A 19,685-nucleotide genomic window follows, 5' to 3' on the forward strand; every position below is an offset into this window, starting at 1 on the left:
GCTTTTTCTAACACAACGGGCCATACCATTACTATTTTTGCAGAGGTTCCTTTTGCATTAGGGAAACGACTTTACCTTTAACTGTAATTGCTGCCATTAAGCGTTTGAAGACACTAGCAGAGAAGCAAAAATACAAAGCGAGGAACTTTGCCCGTGATGCTGGCGGCCGGGCACGGCGGCGAGTGCGCAGCCCGAATAGTGCTCGCAAAGGAAGGCGGAGCGGGGCCGCGCCGGGGGTGCGTGGGGCGAAAGCAGGCCCGCCGGGCGGGGGGGGCACATCCGGGCGGCAGAACCGGAAGCACTCGGGAGGCGCCGGAAGACCCGCTTGGGGGCGCGGCTGATGCTCCGCCCCAAGGCCGCGAGACGATTCGGCTCAAGTCTCGCGGCTTACGGGAGAGGTTATGGGCGGGGGGGGCGGGGCATCTTCGGGAAGGTGGGCGCGGCGCGGAGCTGCGGCCGCCGAGCGCTCAGAACGTGGGCACGCGCCCCCGGGCAGCCCCTGCGCGCCGCCGCCTTCACACATGGAGATTGTGACGTCGCTCGCTCCGGCCGCCCGTGCGGGGCGGGGCCGCGCAGGCCCCTCCTTCCGGCGGGACGCGGCCCGCCCCAGTCGGCCTCCTCCCTCCTCCGCCGCCGCTGCCGCATCCCCTCCCGTGAGGTCACGTGGAATGGCACCTCGCCGACACGCCCGGTGAGGCGCCTACAACTGTCCCCCGCCGGCCGCCGTAGAAGGCCTCGGGGCGCCGCCGGGACGGAAGCCGGGCAGGGCGGACGGTGACTACGGGCTGCGGCAGCGTCGGCGCCTGCTCTCTGCGCGGGCCCCCCGGGATGGCGGCGGCAGCTGCGGCCATGGCCGAGCAGGACAGCTCCCGGAACAGCGCCCGGAACCGGGGCGGGGTCCAGCGGGTGGAGGGCAAGCTCCGCGCCAGCGTCGAGAAGGGCGAGTACTACGAGGCGCACCAAATGTACCGGACCCTGTTCTTCAGGTAGCCGGAGCCCGCGGCCGCACGCGCCTCGGGGCGCCGGCCTGCGCTTTCCAGAGCTTTCCGCCTTGTCAACCTAACCTGGCCCCGGCACCGCCCTCCTCTCTTCCTCTATTGGCGGGACGGACACCAGCCTGCTCTCTCATTGGCTCGCACGAATGCCTGTCGAGGGGGGTTAAGAGGCCCGGGGTTAGTGTGGCCAGGGCCGGGGAGGTCCCCCAAGGGGGCTCCGGGAGGAGGGAAGGGGCTCTCGGACCCCGCTCTCGCCCTTTCCGGGGCTCCTCCCCGGCCCGGCAGCGCGGCGCCCCCGGGGCCTCCAAAGCCCGGGAGGGGCCGCCCCACCCCCTTCAGTCCCTGCTGGCCTTGACCTCTGCAGGTAGCCGAGGGCCCCTCCCTAGAGCTTCCCTCCGCCCGCCCCGACCCAGCCCCGGGGTGGGGGCCGAGGGCCCGAGCCCTCCCGGCCATGCCGCGGGCGGGCATTGATCTCCTTGCCCACATGCCAGGACCTGCGCTATCCCCGGGGCGGCCGCTTCCCCCCCCCCCGACAGCCCCCCCCCTCCCCCCGCCTCTTATCCCGACCCCTCTCCCAGGCCCGGGAGAAAGAGACGCCCATCCGCCTCCCAGGCCCGGAGCCCCCCGCCATTCCGCAAGGAATTGCGTTTTTCTCTCCCTCCTGGGACCTTTTACTTTGAAAAGGGTGGAAAGTTTGTTGCTGCGTAGACCCTCTCCTTGGTGGTCGGCAGTGAAAACCTAGTTCACCTTTGACCACCTTGTAAGGCTTGCCTTCACCCTTGCATAATTTCACTGCCTAATTTCCTGAAGACCAGACTGGAGTTGACCGATTAGGGTTTGTGAAATGCTAAGGCAAGCCTGGTTTAGGGCATCTTTGTGAGATTTTTATTGTTTCTTCAAGGATGTCTTCTTTTGATGAGAAATGGTTTTTTCATTGTTCTCCAAAATAAAGAAAAGAGAGTGTGTATTTGAAATTATCATGGCCCTTTTGGTTTTTAACATTCCTTTGACCATTTAGAGTTTTCTTCAAAGATAGTTAAAATTCAGTTTTCCTCCGAAATAATCAGATCCAGTTTACTCACATTCCTTTGACCATTTAGAGTTTTCTTCAAAGATAGTTAAAATTCAGTTTTCCTCCGAAATAATCAGATCCAGTTTACTCTATTATCCACTTATCTTTTATAGGTTTTTTTTTTAATTTGCTAAGTCAGCCAGGAAGAATGTGTGTATTTGTTGGAATTTGGTCGTAGGAATTTTAAGGATAAGATTGTGTAGTCCAAAGAGCTTTAGATTTTACTTCAGAGGACCTGGGTTCAGTTTCTTATCTGGTTCCTGACCAGCCACAATAGTTAGAACTGAAAGGTTCCTTAGCAGTTCAGTCCCTTCATTTAACTGATAAGGAACTTCATAAAGACCCAAGGACTTGCCTAAAGTCATTAGTTTTGTTTAGAACCAAGGTGTCTTAATTCCATACCCATTGTTCTTTCCTTCACATCAAGGTCTAATGACTTCTTTCCCTTTGTTACCTTTTGCTAGTTAGGAAACTTCATTTTTTTCTGAGCCTCAAGCTTCCTCATCAGTAAAAGTAGGGAGTTGGATTTGAGAAGATAATCTCTGAAATCCCATACAAGTTTAAAATACCTCATCATAGGTTCAGTTCCAGAGTTTACACAGAATTTTTGGTTGTACTGAAATTTTCTTTGTAATGTGAGTTAAAAGTAGGTTAAGTGGACATTGACTAGAACTTTGAAATACTTTATGGAGTGTATTTTACTAGGGTTTGGCTTATGCACATCATATGTAAATTGCCATTGCTAAAGCTTATAAATACAAATGTTAAAAGATCATAAATGTACCTATCTTTTGTCATCAACTTACAGCAACATTATTAGAAAAAGAGGAGTATTTAGAAAGTAAGAGAGGTTTTTTTTTAAACATGATTTCACTTAAATTGTTTTACTATTAATCTGAATTTAGCAATCAGTGTTGTCTAATGTGCTCCCAGATTTTGTTCCAGGAACATTTTGAGCTTGTTCCTATTAGGATGAGTAATTAAGCACGAACTTTACTAATAATACCTTTACTGAAATGATATTTAATCGTAACTGCTAGGCATTATGAAAGCTGCCAGTTTATGTACCACCAAAAAGCTTTGTAAGTTTAATTCTTCATTTTTTTTTTCAAGAAAATTAAAAAGGGGGGGATGTCCAGATAAAGCCTTATATTTTTTTCCTAGGGTGACCCTCTAAAAACTTGCTCATTCCTTGGCAATATCTGCAGTTCCATGATAAAAAGGACAAGAAATAGATCTATTTGGTCTTAAACTGAAGGCAGTTTTTTTTAGATCGTTGTAATAGCTATTTTTGATCAGCAGCTTTGAAATTTCTATTAAACTACATTTAGTGTTTTTATCATTCTGCTACGAAACATTTATTTTGCTCTTTAAGAATAAATTTGGTTTTAGTTTTACATGAGAATAGTTTTCCCTTATTTAATTGGTCCTGTAGGAACTACAAACTTTAATGCATGGTATTTATGGTTATCATTTGAAAAAGTAAATAGCTATTTAGATAATTAAAGGTATTTATCTGTCAACTAGTTCACCTTTTGAGAGTATATGTGTGGGGGGGGGGGACAGGATAGCCATCCATCCATTTTGATAGTCTTCTTATAAATGTTTAAAATTGGCTTTAGCTCTTTGATAGGCCTCTTCAGTAAATATTAATATTAGTTTTAATCAGGGTGAGTAAATCACAAAGTTTTGATTGATTTGATTTCTCTACACAAGCATTTTTCATGTCTTTTTGTGAAGAGCAATAACATAGATTTTAGCTTGTTTCTTTACTTAAAATTGAATTTGAAGTTATTAAGATTTGTTAATTCACAGTTATTAAATTAATACTCAGTTAAGGGTAGACCAAACCTCATAGTAGTAGGTGATATAGGTAAGAAAATTGAAAAATATATTGAGCTTGGATTCCAATTTTAGGACCCTGATCTTTGATGGTTCCCAAGTGGTCAGCTGTGAAGTACTGAAAATATATATACATTCTAATTAACTTCATTTTTTAAGTAAATTTTTATTGATTTATTATTTACATGATCAAAATTTTCCCCCAGTATCTTTCCTTTTCCCCACTCAGAGAAGCACCTCATATAACAAATACTATTTTTAAAGAGAAAAGAAATCAGCAAAACTGATCTACATCCAAAGTTTGAAAATGCATGTAATATGCCACCACATTAGTGGATCTCCCAGGGTGGAGTTGGTATATCTTTTTATGTTTCTTTTTTGGAGTCATGGTTTTAATCTTTGCAATTTTGTAACATTCACTTTTGAAATTTTTATTTTGTGTGCTCTTATCTTTTACATTGTTATAGTCCTTGTGTATATTGTATTTTTACTTTTGTTTACTTCATTCTGCATTAGATCATATAGATTTTTTTCCATGCTTTATCATATTTTTCATTTCTTACAGAACAGTAATGTTGCATTACATTCAAGGTACCATATTTATGTCTAGCCATTCTCCAATTGATGGACATTCTCCAGTTTCCAGTTCTTTGCTATCACAAGAAAGCCTGCTATTTTGGCATATTTGGTAACTTCTCATCAACAACCTTAGGGGTATATAAGGCCAGTAGGTTTCTTGGTGAAATTGCTTTATCTCATGTCTATAATTCCTATTTGGAGAGGTTTGAGATAATTTTAAGGATTTGGAAAAAAGTATTGCAGAAGTCCATTGCCTACGTAACTTTATTTTTAAAAGAAGAAATAAATACACACCATATAGTATTTATTTGGGTTGTAATGAAATCAAGCTAATGGTGTGTGTCAGTTAAAAGAAAAAGATCAGAACCACTAGTTCATACGTTTGGGATCAAAAAGCATTTCAGAGTAGCCTGCAGCATTTTCTATGAATTGGATATGATTCAAGTAACTATATAATACTGCTATCAAGTATGTTTCATTTATGGCCCCTTTCCCTTTTCCTTTCCACTCTTAAGACGAATACTTGATTCATTCTTAACCTGTTGAGGGGTCAGCACAAAAATTTCAGTTACTATACTCATTATCTTCAAATTGTATAATGACTGAAAGTACCAGTGGCCTCATGGGCTCAAGTCATTACCATCTCAATGTGAAAATGATGAGTGACTGTCTGTAGATTCCATGCTTCAAGAGATGGTTTTCATGATTTTGAAGTACCAGAGCCTCTCTGTTTGTATTTGTCTTTGTCTTTTTCATACCTGTTGGTGACTATACTACTATATCCTATAGATTAATTGAAAGAAATTTAGCATTCACACTGGTCATAATGTCTTTAGTATTAGAACTTCTGGGAATAGATAACTTGTTGAATCTTATAGTCCTGGGGAGCACCGAGTTAGAACATATCTTATGTGGATTCCATTACAAATTCTTCTTATTGACAGTTATTTAATTATATCAGGGCTGTCCAAAATGTGACCCACAGGCCAATTTTATGAGGCCCACCTGTAGGTTTACTAAACGTTTTAGTAAACGAAATCAAGCTACCACAGAGCTCTCACCAAAATGACAAATCAAAATATATTGTCTATTGGTTCAGTAAAAATTTCTAAAAGTAAGGTTGGACAGCCCTGGTTTAGGTATTTGTACTTGATTCAAGGTTTCTGATATATTTGCTGCTTTTTTCCCCCTGCAAATTCTTCCTTTTGTTTGAGAATTAGAGCCTAAAAGTTGGCCCTTTTTTAATACAAGTTTTTCCCTGTGATATTTTTGAAAGAGTTTATTCCTCTTTAGCTAGATGTTTTGGTGATGATCTAAAGATATGAAAGAGGTTTGCATTTTTAAGTTTCCTCACTAAATGTAGTTAAATGTTTTAAAAGGCCACATGACATTGAAAAGTGCAAATAATCTTTCTTAAAGTTACTTAGAAGAGGTGCTGAATAGTAGTTTTGTAAGTCTTCTAAGATCCTGTAGTGGTTGCTAAGGAATCCTTCAATATTTATAGCACATTTTATACATTGTTTTTAAAATATCAAATGACTGTACCACATACATAATAAATCAGTTGTGAGATCCAATGATATTAATCGGCTTTATAGTAAAATTCTCCTGTATGATCTTATAAATTGACTATTAAATATAAAGACAGCCCACCGTTTTCATAGACACATTTCATTATTCGTATTTGGTCTTGTATTACCGAGCTTTCTTTCTGACTTTATTGATTCATTCATTGATGAACTGGTGCTTATTACGTAAAGTAGATCTATAGGGAAGTTTCTTTTTCTTGAATTCCTTCCATCATTAGCTGCATGGCAGTGAAACAGCCAAAGGCATTTTGGATGTTTATCTGGTTTAATGTTTTTTCTTTTTTACCACAGTTATGTAGATTCCCCCCCCCCCAAAATGCAGCAATATTTAAATCCCAGATTAAAGAGGTAGTTAAAAGACTTTTAACTGTTTCTTGATTTTGTTTTCCATAGATCAGTAGCAAAGATAATATAAAAGTATATGGGTTTATATTAATTTAAAATGAGTAAGGATTTATGTGTTAATTGCAAAATGATTTTTTCAAGAATAGCTTGATAAAAATCTAGATGAAACTTATAGAAACAGTGTAAATGAAAAAATATTTAAGTTTTTTGTGCGTAGTAAAACGATTTCTTTCTGAAGGTAAATTGCTGTTGTAATTGTGTGGTGGCATAATAATGCAGAGAGGTAAAAACTTCTCTGTTATCCTGTAAGCAGACTATTAAATATGAAGACTGTTCCCTGCTTTTACAGTCACAATGACATTATTCTTATTTAATTATTTACTGAGTTTTCTTCTCCACTGATGTTCTATTTATTTCAAAAGCTATGCCAGTAGAGAATGTTTATATTTCCTATCTTTGCAATTCCCACAAATGAAACACGGGACAGCAAAAAAGCAACCCTCTATAGTTAGTGAATCTTGCCCAGTGCACAGAAAATGGTGCAGTCTTCCATGCCAGAGAAACCTTGAGTCTTCTCCCTATGATGTAATGAAATCTATGTCTGCTACCAGAGGAACAGAGTTGAAACCAGTCCCCAGATTTTACTACAACTATTAATGAAGACCATCTTCCAATGAGTTGTGTGTTAGCTTTATGACTAAAGTCACTTACCTTCTGTCTGCTACCTAACTTTTCTATAAAAAACATCTACTTCCTAGTTTTGTTGTGGGGATAAAATAATATATAAATGCATTTACAAACCTTAAAGTACCATATACATTTGTTATTATCTTTAGAAGCCTTGAGGAGCTGCAGTCCATAGTAGAGAGATTCTTTAGAGCTAAAAAGCAGTTATTTGTGAACATTGCTTATGTCCTGGTAAAATGAGATAAATTTAATTTTACTTTGGCTCTGTTCCAAAAAAGAAACAAGATTAACAGTGTTAGAAGATTTTGGAGGACAAAAGGCTAAAAGACATTCTCTTTTTCTTTCACAGTCATTCTTGTGGTAGAACTTTGGAGGAAAATTAAGTAGAGAGGAAGATATGTGAAGTAAAATTTATTTTCAGCTTTCTGTCATTTCTAGTGCTAGTCTCCTAGTACTTCTCCCAACTCAAAATAAGCTACTGTTTCCTAATCTCCCATAACCTATTTTATTTCCAGTATTTTCCTCTTTTGTACAGTTGCTTAAATCTTCTTTCAATCAGAAATCTCACTTTAGTATTATCTTGTCCCAAGGCAATATTCTATCCTTAGAATATCATCCTTCAGGCTATTAAACTTTTAGTCTTCTATCATTCAAATAACAGAAAATCCCCACAGCTAGGTAGCAAAGTGAATAGAGCATGGCCCTGGAGTCAGGAGGACCCAGTTTTCCCTCTGACACTTAATAATTGCCTAGCTGTGTGGCCTTGGGCAAGTCACTTAATTCCATTTGCCTTGCAAAAACTGGGGGGGGGGGGGATGGCAGAAAATCTATGCTGTTTCTAGGACTGATGACAAATGAAGATGAATGTTTTCTTGGCCTGTTACCTTTCAGGGTTTGAACTCCTTGTCTTCCTTGTTCACTCTATTCCCCAAATGTATACTTTATGTAAATATTGGGACTGACTGCTTATGCTGTTTCCATATTTGATATTTTACTTCCATTGACTTTGTGTCATTTCTGGTTTATCCAGATTTGTGGTGCCTGTCCATTTGTAAACCTGGAGAGAGTAAAGATCTTGTTTCATCTAAATACATCATATACAAATAGATACTGGATAATAAATGTTTTTAAATGATAAGATTTTAATATGCTATTCCTTGCTATTGTCTTTCCCTCCTCCAAGCAAAGCCATTTGTCAGTTTATGAGAAACTCAGATCTCTTCAGATACTTGGTTACAAGTGAGTGTCAGAGACATGGTCACTACAATCCTTAAGGACTGAATTGTAGGTGATCTAAAAGTAATAATTTATAGAAAAAGTCTCTGAGGGTATAAAAGCTTCCTGATGACTTATGGAACTCCAAAAAGATCTCTGAATATTAGTGATAGAGGGAGCCTTAGATATCTTTTAGTCTTTCCCTCATTTTCCAAATGAAATGGAAGCTCAAGAAAATTAACTTGCCTGTGTTACACAGCTAGTAAGTAGTATAGGCAGGATAGGTCTTTGAATTTCATATCCGTCTTTGGTATAAAACTGTATATGCAATAAAACCTTGATACTAGTTGTTTTTTTTTGTTATTTAGTGTTTCAGTCATGTCTGGCTAATTGTAGTCCTATTTAGAATTTTCTTGGGAACGAGTTGTTTGTAGGGGCAGCTAAATGAGTCAGTGACTAGAACACTGGTCCTTGAGTCAGGAGGATCTGAATTTAAATCCAGCCTCAGACACTTGATACTTACTACAGCTTTGGGCAAGTTACTTAATCCCATTGTCTCACCAAAAAGCAAAAAAGTGGTTTGCCATTTCCTTGTTCAGCTCATTTGACAGATGAGGAAACTGAGGCAAACAGGTTTAAGTGACTTACCCAGGGTTACATAAGCTAGTAAGTGACTAAGGCTAGATTTGAACCCTGAAAAATGAATTCCAGATCCAGTGCTCACTCCACTCTCTTCCACCCAATTATACATAAAATCTTTGAAAACTTGCATATGTTTAAAATTTAAATTCTAAATGTAGTTTAGTCTTTGTAAAATCTTTGTTTTGTAGACTTAAATGAAATTGGGAGATTCTATCAATAATGTTAGGAATGTAGTCCTCTTATCCATTTGGAGTAATTTGGACACACTGCATAATTTGACTGTTTCAGTATTGCTCTTTCTCCATTATTGTAGGTACATGTCACAAGGGAAACACATAGAAGCAAGAGAACTAATGTACTCAGGGGCATTGTTGTTCTTCAGTCACAGTCAAGTAAGTGATTGTTCATTTCTATTTTTGTTCTAGAAAAAACTGAGATGTGAATGCTAAAGAAAAAGACTAATAGGTGGCACGCTGTGGGCTGGTGCTATGCATTCTGTCTCATTTTGAATTAGTTTTGACAGCAGTAACCTGATTGATCCAGTTGAATAGAAATCCACATCTGCAATAACAGTGACATGGAACCTGCCTTATTTTTCTGCTGCTTTCACAGCCTTGGCTCCAGCCCTAGTGGGTGCTTCAGTGGCAGTGTTAATAGCTAGAAATTCATCATTGGGGTCTTCACTGATATGGTAGCCAGTTACAGTACATGCAGTAAATAATTATTGTGTCTGGAGCAGCTTCATTTATTTGTTCATAGGCTTTGAGTCATTGGAAAAGGCGGTTAGCACCACTTGTTTAGCATATGCCTTTTAAAATTGAAAGCATCCCATTTTTGTTTCTAGAAACTAATCAAGCTTCATGACTAACAATATGCTTCTTGTTTGTTTGTGTATGTTTTGTAGCAAAACAGTGCTGCCGATCTTTCCATGCTGGTTTTAGAGTCCTTGGAGATATCAGATGCGAAAGTAACTGATGAGCTATTGGGTGAGAATTCTACTGTGTTGAGCTTTACAGTGTTTAAAGTACCATCTGCATTTTAGAATTTATTTCTAGCTAGTCACTGATTAATGAATCCTTAAACCTTTTAACTCCCTTTTTGGTGCCTTTTGAGTTGTGATGTGATGTGGCATTAATTTTGCTATAGAAGCATCACAGCACTTTTTACTGAAGATCATAGTCTCTGATTGAGTTAGTGCTGAGCATACTGGCACACTTAGCAAACATACTATGTTTTATAGGTGGAGCATGATTTTTGGCACTGTCCTCTCCCCCAACACAGGAGCAACATGTAATGTCTGCACAGTAATTGACCTCTCCGCCGCTTTGATGGACAGCGGCTTCCCATCCAGTCAGCGAGGTGATGTGCGCATTGCCCGCGAGTCGGCCATTTTGTCAAAGAAACTTTGCTTGGCGGACTGTCTAATTCGGTAAGCGTGCAGTTCGTGAAGCCCTTTTTGTGAGCTTCCCAGCTGGAAAGAATATGGAGAGGCCTAGCCACCCCTTGCCTCCACTACTTTTCCAGAGGCCTGTCGACAAAATGGAGAAAATTGAGGAGTCTGTAATGTTTCTGTGACTCCATTCTGGCACATTTACTCCTTTCTCCCTGATAGTGTTGCCCCATTCTAGGTTTCATTCTTCCACAGGGGCCAGTCTCCCCACTACAGCTTTCCCTGCCCCCCAACGTGATCACATCTGGGCTAACCAGTGAGGCAGGAAATATTTTTTTTCCCTTCCTACTCACTAAGGGAGAGTGTGGCTTCTGGCACTGCAGCGGAGAGGTCAATTGGATGTTAAAAAGTCACAGAATTAATATGAATTTAAATAGTACATTTGATACATATATTTTTTTTAAATGCTCTGCAACTTTTAAAGTAAAAGAGTTGATTTTTAAGCTGTAGTATATCCACAGAGCACTCAATATGTATTTTCTTTGATTAAGGATCTATGTTTGTGTTGCTTTTAGAAAATTTGGCTAAAGTGTTTAGTTTGATGGATCCAAATTCTCCAGAAAGAGTGGCATTTGTATCCAGAGCACTGAAATGGTCCAGTGGTGGATCAGGAAAATTGGGTCATCCAAAACTACACCAGTTATTGGCTATCACACTATGGAAAGGTAAGAATCATTTTTTTGAGTCATTTTAAAATTGAACTGTAGCTGTGAAACATCTCATAATATCACAATTTCTTAGATGTAAATGGAAAACCTTAATTGCTGCATAGGAGCCCCACTAGATTTAAAGTCAAGAGGATTTAAGTTCAAATACCAATTCTGCTGGTTACAGTCTTCATGACCATATTTGATCATTTGACTTCTCTGAGTCTCAGTTTCCTCTTCTGTAGATAGAAAGGACCAGACTAAATAACTTTTAAAAGGATCTGTTTAGCTTATTAGATAATTAAATTGGAGATTATCTAAAGTGAAAGAATGTCTGTGAAAGTACTTAGAAATGAAATGTTATATAAACATAAAACCATGAGATAATGAATAATAGAGAAAATCTTCATAAATTATAATCTTTTTATAGTATATTAATATGAATGAGGCCATTTGACATTTCATTTTCATTATTAAAATATAAATAAAGTCCATTACAACTCCAGATTGGGGGTGGGGTACAGGCTAGGGGTATTCTTTGAAATACTTCAAGAAACATTTGTCCAAATCTAGGTGTTTGACTTTATACTTCTATATTTCACCATTTGGCTTTCAGTAAACCTATAAGATCAAAGCTTTGGTTTGATATTTTAGCTAAATATTACTTTATGCTGAAATTAATTGTACTACAATGAAACTTCATTAATTGTGAGTCATTTGTATTTCAAAATTAGGCTAAAGTTTATCTTGACATTGTAAACTCTTAATGTAAATTAGTTATATAAGCAAGATTAGATTATTTAAGAGAACAGGCTTTTTTTTTGCAACCTCAAGTATCATACCAACAATGAAAATGGTCAACTTTTTTTTATAGTCATTATATTGGAAATAGAAAGAGATCTAGTAGAGAGATGCTCCCATGCAACCTCATGACTACTTATTAATTTGATTATTTTTCCATATTTAAAGTGACTAATCTCTGAGGCAAAAATTGGGACACAAGATCTGGAGATATTTCTTTTGTTAATCTTCATTAAAAGTCACTTTTTCTTTCCTTTCTTGAAATCAGGACTGTTTTCAGAAAATACAGGATATTGTTACCTCTGTCTTTCCTCATATTTTTCTTTTTTTAGCAGAAACCTATAAAGACAAACTGGAAGGATAAAAAGCAATGAAATTGCTGTTCTTTCATAAATAAAAATTTTAAACTGAGTAATTAAGATTTTTATTAATCTATCTTTTTTGCCCTGTCCCTCTTTTAAGTACAGATTAGTTATCAGCTCTTAAGAGGCTCATAGATTTACAACTAAAAAAGAACTAACAAGGCATCTAATATAAGGCCTTCCTGTTTTTACAAATAAATAAACTGAGCCCTTACGGAAGTTGAGTTTCTAGATTAAAACCAGATAGTAGGGGTGGCTAGGTGGTGCAGTGGATAAAGCACCGGCCCTGGAGTCAGGAGTACCTGGGTTCAAATCCAGTCTCAGATATTTAATAATTACCTAGCTGTGTGGCCTTGGGCAAACCACTTTACCCCATTTGCCTTGCAAAAACAAACAAACAAACAAAAAACCTGATAGTGGTGAGAAAAGTGGGATTTGAACTCAGGTTCTCTCATTTCACCGGACTTCATCCTCTCTTCTTTAGCTTCATATGCTTTACTTGGTCCCACCTTATCAATGCAGAGAGGTGTTCATTCAGTCCTTTTTGATAATTATATACCAGTCTTTTCTGCATTTCATTAAAAAGAGGTTCACTCATGGAAATAACTAACTACCTCCGAACACAAGTACAAATGTAAGTTAAAAAAAGAGTCAGGATCTGGAATTTTAGGACAAAAGACATTTTTAGGAGAATTTTTTTTCATCATTTAATAGGACATTTCTGTGAAAAAATTCTCTTTTTTTTTAATTGTGATCTGTTTGTTCAGTCATTGACTGATGTGCTGTATGTGGGGTTGGGGCAGTCATAGAGTCAGTCTTGGTTTTTCTAACCTTGGGCAAGTTACTATACACTTTTGAGCCTTTATTTTTTTTCGTTTGTCAAATTATATCTAATCATGATAGACCCCATTGTAAATTTAAGTGTCAGCTGTTATCATGTGGCTAGGGACTGGTCTTCCGATTTTGTTGGATCAATGAAACTCCAGACAAAGCTCCAATGTAGGTCACCACCTGCTGCTCTGCAGCCTGTAATCTCTTGAGGTTAAATGTCTTGCCTAAGGCCATACAACCTGCTGATGACATATGTCAGAGAGAGAACTTGAACTTGCGTCTTGGTGCCTTTGAAGCTAACTCTCCATTCACTGTGCCATGGTACTTCCTATTTAATAATCTATATTTTGATCCTTTTATTCCAAATGTCATAAATAAGCATCTTAAAAGTTAGATTCAGATAGACTTAAGAATTTCCATTCTGAACTATGTAACTTTTATTCCTACTAACCTGTCATCAGTATTGCCCTCTCAATTTTGATTTTACCCAGTTATAAACTCTGTATTGATTTTTTTCATCTTGCAGTTTTTATTTTTTAAAAGTTTTCTCCCCTTTTTAGAAATTATTTTATTTCTCTAAATTCACCTTTGCCTTTCTCTTCTCATATGTATGTTTTCTAATGAAGTTAGGCAAAATGATTAGACTTAAGCTTATACTGTATCTAAATTTTTTTTTTTTTTGCAAGGCAAATGGGGATTTGAGCCCAGGTACTCCTGATTCCAAGGCCCTTCCACTACACTACCTAGCTGCCCCTGTATCTAAAAATCTTTACAAAACAATTAGCAAATTCATGAATTAGAATTTCAATTTTTTTCTTTTGTGAAGGAAAACATGTTTTTTAAAGTAAGATCTTGTGCCTTGATTATAAGAAATGTTAGCATTTAAAAAATAGTGACTGAAGTTGTCACTGTTAGAAATGAAATAAGTGTTAAGTTAAAATTTTTTGTCAGAATCTGTATCATTAATAATTAGTGATGATTATTATTTTCAGTATTTACTCCTATATGACAAGGTATTATTCGGCACCAAGTTATAAGGACCAACAGGACAGGATGCTAGTCCTCAGTAAAAGGTAGTATAAAAAGAGAAATAAGACACATAATTGTAGATCAAATTAGAAAATGTTGAAAACAGAAGCATATGGGTATTCCGAATTAGAAGAAATGGGAAGCATTTCCAGCTTGGGTGGGAGTGGAAATGGGGTGGAAGTAAGTTTTATAAAAGAGACATTTGAGCTAGGCCTTTGAAAATAGGTAAAATTTCAAGAGTCAAGGTACAGTTAGGGTGTGAGGATTGGTTAAAAATAAACTAATAACCATTAGATGGATCCTTGAGTGTTATCAGTCATTTTTATGGGTCAATCATATATATGTATATGTATATGTATATGTATGTATATAGAATTAGTGGTGATAAAATAGTGGGAACGTAATGAGAATGAATTTGCTCATGTTTTCACTGCTGAAATTTTGAAGTTAATTTTTTAATCAAAATGTAAAAATCAAAGATAGGTTATTTCTAACAAGGAAATTTGCTTTTAGTTCAAAAATATGACTCTTGGGGGGGGTGGCTAGGTGGTACAATGGATAGAGCACTGGCCCTGGAGTCAGGAGAACCTGAGTTTAAATCCGGCATCAGACACTTAATAATTACCTAGCTGAGGGGCAGCTAGGTGGCGCAGTGGATAAAGCACCGGCCCCGGAGTCAGGAGTAGCTGGATTCAAATCCGGTCTCAGACACTAAATAATTACCTAGCTGTGTGGCCTTGGGCAAGCCACTTAACCCCATTTGCCTTGTAAAAACCTAAAATAATAATAATAATAATAATAATAATTACCTAGCTGTGTGGCCTTGAGCAATCCATTGAACCCCATTTGCCTTGCAAAAAAAAAATATGCCTCTTGGGCTTTAATGAAAATGTAAGACTCTGAAATTCAACAGGCCTGTGAACTTCAAATAACTTAATTACATAGGTGGAGATGTTTTATATTCAAGTCATCTTTTATTTTTTTATTTCTTTGGGTTTTTTTTTTTTAAGTTTTTGCAAGGCAGTGGGATGAAGTGGCTTGCCCAAGGCCACACAGCTAGGTAAGTATTAAGTGTCTGAGGCCGGATTTGAACTCCAGTACTCCTGACTCCGGGGCCGGTGTTCTATCCACTGCGCCACCTAGCTGTCCTCATTAATTTCTTTGACAATAGAATTTCTATCAATGACCAAGCTAATTTTTCTTCCTCGTTTCAGATTTTTTTGAGCTAGGTCATAAAATAATTTTAGCAGAAGATGTTTGACAAAAAAAGTTCTGTTTTAAAAACTATGAAAACAATACTAAATATTTTTCTTTTCCATCCTTCTAGAACAGAATTATTGTGAGTCTCGGTATCATTTTCTGCACTCCACAGATGGAGAAGGATGTGCAAATATGTTAGTAGAATATTCTGCCTCTCGAGGATATCGCAGTGAGGTGGACATGTTTGTAGCACAGGCAGTCTTACAGTAGGTGTTCCTATTTTATTTATTTAAAGAGTATTTTGAAAAACATGATTATATTGACTACTGTATTCTAGAGCAACTTAAAACCTTATCATGTGATAAGAATAATTTGATATTGGGTGTTTATGCTTTTAATGAAAATGTTAAAATGGTAGATTGTAAGTTTAATACTTTTTTCTAGGAACCATGCCTTGCTAATAACCTTTGGGAGTCAAAATTTTTTGCAAGTCTTAATTTTTGTGATCTTCTCTGAACTTCTAAATCACATTTTATTTTAATTGAGCAATACCAGAATTATTTTGAAAGCCATACAAATTAGATTAGTATTGTTTCCAAAGTGTATTTGTATGTAAAAAAAATGCATCATCTTTTTTTCTAAGTCAATTTGTCTCAGAAAGGAAATATGCTTTTGATTAATTATGAGAGCTATCTGAAATTTTTCTTTATTCTAAGACCAACACACTGAAACTTAGATTTGATCAGTTTTACCAAGCAGCTTTGCTTGTAAAGTAATAGTGATGAAAATTCTGTGTGGTCTTTATTTTTATCAGTATTTTTTAAGTGTGATGATGGAAGACTCCCTTAAAAGACAGTAATAAAGGCAAGAGACTAAACGTGTTGTAGATTCTAAACAGGGAAGAGGTTATCTATCCTCGATGATTTTCTCCACAGCTTTGTCTTTTATGTATGATTTTCACATGTGTAATTTTTTTCCTATTCTATTAGGGGAAAAAAATTCCCATTCTATTATTTCTATAGAAATTTCCTATTCTCTTATTCCTATTCTGATTTTATTTGGCATATGGATACATTTGAATAGAATTTTGTGAAAGTTCATGTACAGAACTTAAAGCTCTGGTTCAAATTTACTTTGCTTAATAAATAACTTTATCATGTAATTTTTGTGATAGATGACTCCATTGATAAAGTTTTATGTTGAATATATAAAATTTTGCCTTCACGCATCTTACAGTATATCAGGAAACATGAGCTTTGCAATAATGAATTGAAATTCAATTTGTGAAAAAGTTTAAAATAAAGAACTTTTAATAGAGTTTTTAATTGGTCTAAATAAGGGTCTTTGGAACTGAACTTAGTACTTTTAATGAATTCATTAAATATAGGGAACCCATTTTTGTACTTCCAAAATGTTCTGACTTTATTTGTGGAGATCTTGTAATGAAAAAATTCTAATGAAGTTGTTATAGAACTACGGTACAGAAAATTAAAAGTTCATGTGGTACTTTGACTATTAAACAGAAGCTTATTTACATTCCTAATTTCCTGATCCAAGGAACTCATTATATTCTTTACATACTATGATATGTATGGAATTTACCTGGATTATTGTGGCATTGCCCTTATATCCTATGTGAGTATAATAGCTACATAGTGTTTTGAGTTTTTCCAAGTGATAAATCATTTCATTATTGTATGCAGGAAGATGCTCCTTTTTGGATTAGATCAAATGAACATATGTTTTTGGCTAAATTTCTACCAGTTGTTTATAATTCCCTTTGAGAGAGATAAGAATTGCTTTTAAAAAATTCATCAAAAAAATAAATGAAATATCCCTTTGAAAAATAGGGTGCTTTAACATTTCTGTGAAATCTAAATATGAAATCATCTTAATTTTTTTATGTTCTTCCCAAAATACAGCATTTTCTTAATTTTCCCCTTAGGTTTCTCTGTTTAAAAAATAAAAGCAGTGCTTCAGTGGTATTCACAACATATACACAGAAACATCCTTCAATACAGAAGGGACCTCCATTTGTACAACCTTTACTCAACTTTATCTGGTTTCTGCTGCTGGCTGTTGAAGGGTAAATTTTATTGTGTTTTTATTAAGTAGTATTTTGGTTTATGGCATAAGGTGTCATCATTCTTTTCTGCTTTTTTTTCTCCAGAGGCAAACTAACAGTATTTACAGTATTATGTGAGCAGTATCAGCCCTCACTCAAGAGAGATCCTATGTACAATGAGGTTAGTAAAACCATTGTGTTTTATTTTTGAAGAGTTGGATGATTAGACAGTGCATACTATTTAAAATGAAAAGGACTTTGTAAATCTGCTTTTGCCCTTAGTAGGATAGAATGGAGTTACCTTTGTTGAAGATAAAAATTTAACCAAAAATTATTATCTTTTAAAAATACTGAACATTAGGAATTAAGTCTTGAAAATGATGGGGGATGTATGTGAGTTTTGTAGATGAAGCTTCCTTTTTCATCAATTCTAATTGACAGTAGCATCTCTTTTTCCTTTTTTTTTTTTTTCAGTATCTTGATAGAATAGGACAGCTCTTTTTTGGAGTACCACCCAAGCAGACGTCATCCTATGGAGGCTTATTAGGTAAAAGGCCGGAGAGAAATTTATTTGCAAATATTACTAATCTAACTACTTAACTAACATTTGAATTTAAATCCATGTTATGTTTTGTTTAGCCAGATATTCCATCTCTAAGTACATGATCGTAACCCTATAAAAAATTACTTCAATTCCCAACTAAAAGGTATCCCTTTATCTCAGTTGATAGCAGAAATTATGTTAAGAAGCTGAAATTTCTTTTGGCTTGCTGCAGTATCTTCATGTGAACAAGAATCATCACTTATTTCTAGGAATAGTTTAGGAGTCTTTGAGACTATCTAGGTGACAGTGGCTCATAATGTACCTGCTTGTTTTCATTGACTTTACCAAGAGTGACTGAACCTTCCTTCAAAAGTTTTTTGTAGATTCTTAATTGAAAATGATTGATTTTTTGCAACAATGATCTTTTGCAACATACATTTCTCATTTCATTATAGGGAACCTTTTGAACAGTCTTATGGGATCAGGGGAGGAAGAAGATGCAGAAGATGGTCAAGAAGATAGCAGTCCTATTGAACTCGATTGAAAACTTTTTTCACTAGGAACTGCATGAATCAGACAACTTGATAACTCAAAAGACATTTTCAGAATATGAGCCCTGAAATTCTGTTTTTCACAACTAGGAGGGCTCTCCATTCTGTTAAAAGAAGGTTGCTGAGATGTTTATAATGTTTGGTCTATATTATTTATGTAAAAAAGGGTAGCCAGAAGAACTGATTGGAGTGATTGTTAGCAGCCTTTCAGTATGCTGACCAGTGACTTTTGATTGAGTTATATAGTCATTTATGGTTTCAAATGCAGTATTCCTTTTCAGATTAATACAAAATAAAGCACAGGCATTACTGTTACTTGACCCTTTCAAAATTTTGTTTCAGTTTCTTATGGGGGAAAAATAACACATTTAACCTTTGCTGTCACAAAGGAATGTCTTGAAAGGTAGGGTAGTTTTTAGCTTTTTCTCTGAGCCTGGTGCCAAATGTGTTTCAAGGCATGCCAAAAGAAAGGGTGAATTTCATTAGCTAGATAACATCAAGCTAACTACCTTTTGGAGTGCAGCAAATTTTGGAAAACAAAAGAGTTGGCTATCTCAAATCAAAACGTAACTTGTGCCCATCAAAACTGATTTTTTTTTTTTTACCTTTCAAATGTGTGTGTTCTGAGTTTTCTTTAATTTGAATGAATCTTTGTAGCATGTAGGTAAGAGACTGAAGATACTGAAGTCCATCCTACTGGTTTTATACATAAATTCTCATGTTGTTGATCTTTCTCCTTCATGCATGGGATTTAGCTGCCTTTGATGGACTTTGACAGTGTTAGTTGTGTACGTGTGTAAGGTGACAGTTGTGTTTAATAAAGCAAGCCAGCAACCCCTGCCTTTTTCTCTAAGTACAACCACTTTTTAAATGTCATTTAAAGAAAAGGGATACTGCAGAACTTTTAATTTCTATCTTAATGCAATATTTATTTTTATTGGGTGATTGATTCCTTTAACTTAACATTTTAGAGAAAAAAAAAGACATGAATTTACAGGAATAACTGCAGACCAGGAATTAGCAAGTCTACATTTTATCACCTTATGATGCAGTGCAGTATGCCAGATATTACCAATATAATTACAGAAGAGGGTGGGGGGGGAAACACTTTATTTTTTCACAGTTAAAAGACGTAGATTAATACACAGTGATCATGCATGGGGAGGAGGGAAATACAATTTTATTTACTGTAAAAACAAATGGAATTTAAAGGAAGGCTTTGTGTTAACTGTTGAGTTT

The 19,685-nt window shown here is 37.0% G+C and overlaps 1 protein-coding gene and 1 long non-coding RNA gene across 4 annotated transcripts in view; one reads left to right on the forward strand and one right to left on the reverse strand.

Moving 5' to 3' along the window:
* Positions 1-1,335, reverse strand: part of LOC141498446 (uncharacterized) — a 69,034-nt gene extending 67,699 nt beyond the window's left edge. Inside the window, exon 1 of the long non-coding RNA XR_012471648.1 lies at positions 76-1,335. This is a non-coding gene — a long non-coding RNA (uncharacterized LOC141498446). The remainder of the gene's footprint in view (positions 1-75) is intronic.
* Positions 562-18,573, forward strand: GET4 (guided entry of tail-anchored proteins factor 4). 3 transcript variants are annotated; one of them, XM_074201637.1, is made up of 9 exons: positions 562-986; positions 9,280-9,358; positions 9,871-9,952; positions 10,932-11,081; positions 15,414-15,552; positions 17,232-17,372; positions 17,457-17,532; positions 17,826-17,898; positions 18,351-18,573. In XM_074201637.1, exons 1-9 carry the CDS (start codon positions 829-831, stop codon positions 18,437-18,439), a joined length of 987 nt encoding a protein of 328 aa, XP_074057738.1. In that variant the 5' UTR covers positions 562-828; the 3' UTR covers positions 18,440-18,573. The 3 variants fall into 3 exon arrangements, with proteins under 3 accessions (XP_074057738.1, XP_074057740.1, XP_074057739.1); XM_074201639.1 differs by lacking the exon at positions 562-986 and adding an exon at positions 1,065-1,172; XM_074201638.1 differs by lacking the exon at positions 562-986 and adding an exon at positions 1,185-1,359.
* The last annotated feature ends 1,112 nt before the right edge of the window (positions 18,574-19,685 follow it).

The sequence above is a fragment of the Macrotis lagotis genome, chromosome X (assembly GCF_037893015.1).
Source record: "Macrotis lagotis isolate mMagLag1 chromosome X, bilby.v1.9.chrom.fasta, whole genome shotgun sequence".
Classification (NCBI taxonomy): Eukaryota; Metazoa; Chordata; class Mammalia; order Peramelemorphia; family Peramelidae; genus Macrotis; species Macrotis lagotis.

Coding starts and splice junctions, on each gene's coding strand:
- GET4 (XM_074201637.1), top strand. CDS start 829: ATGGCGGCGGCAGCTGCGGCCATGGCCGAGCAGGACAGCTCCCGGAAC. Junction 9,953..10,931: donor AGTAACTGATGAGCTATTGG/GTGAGAATTCTA, acceptor TGTTGCTTTTAG/AAAATTTGGCTAAAGTGTTT. Junction 15,553..17,231: donor GTAGCACAGGCAGTCTTACA/GTAGGTGTTCCT, acceptor TTTTCCCCTTAG/GTTTCTCTGTTTAAAAAATA.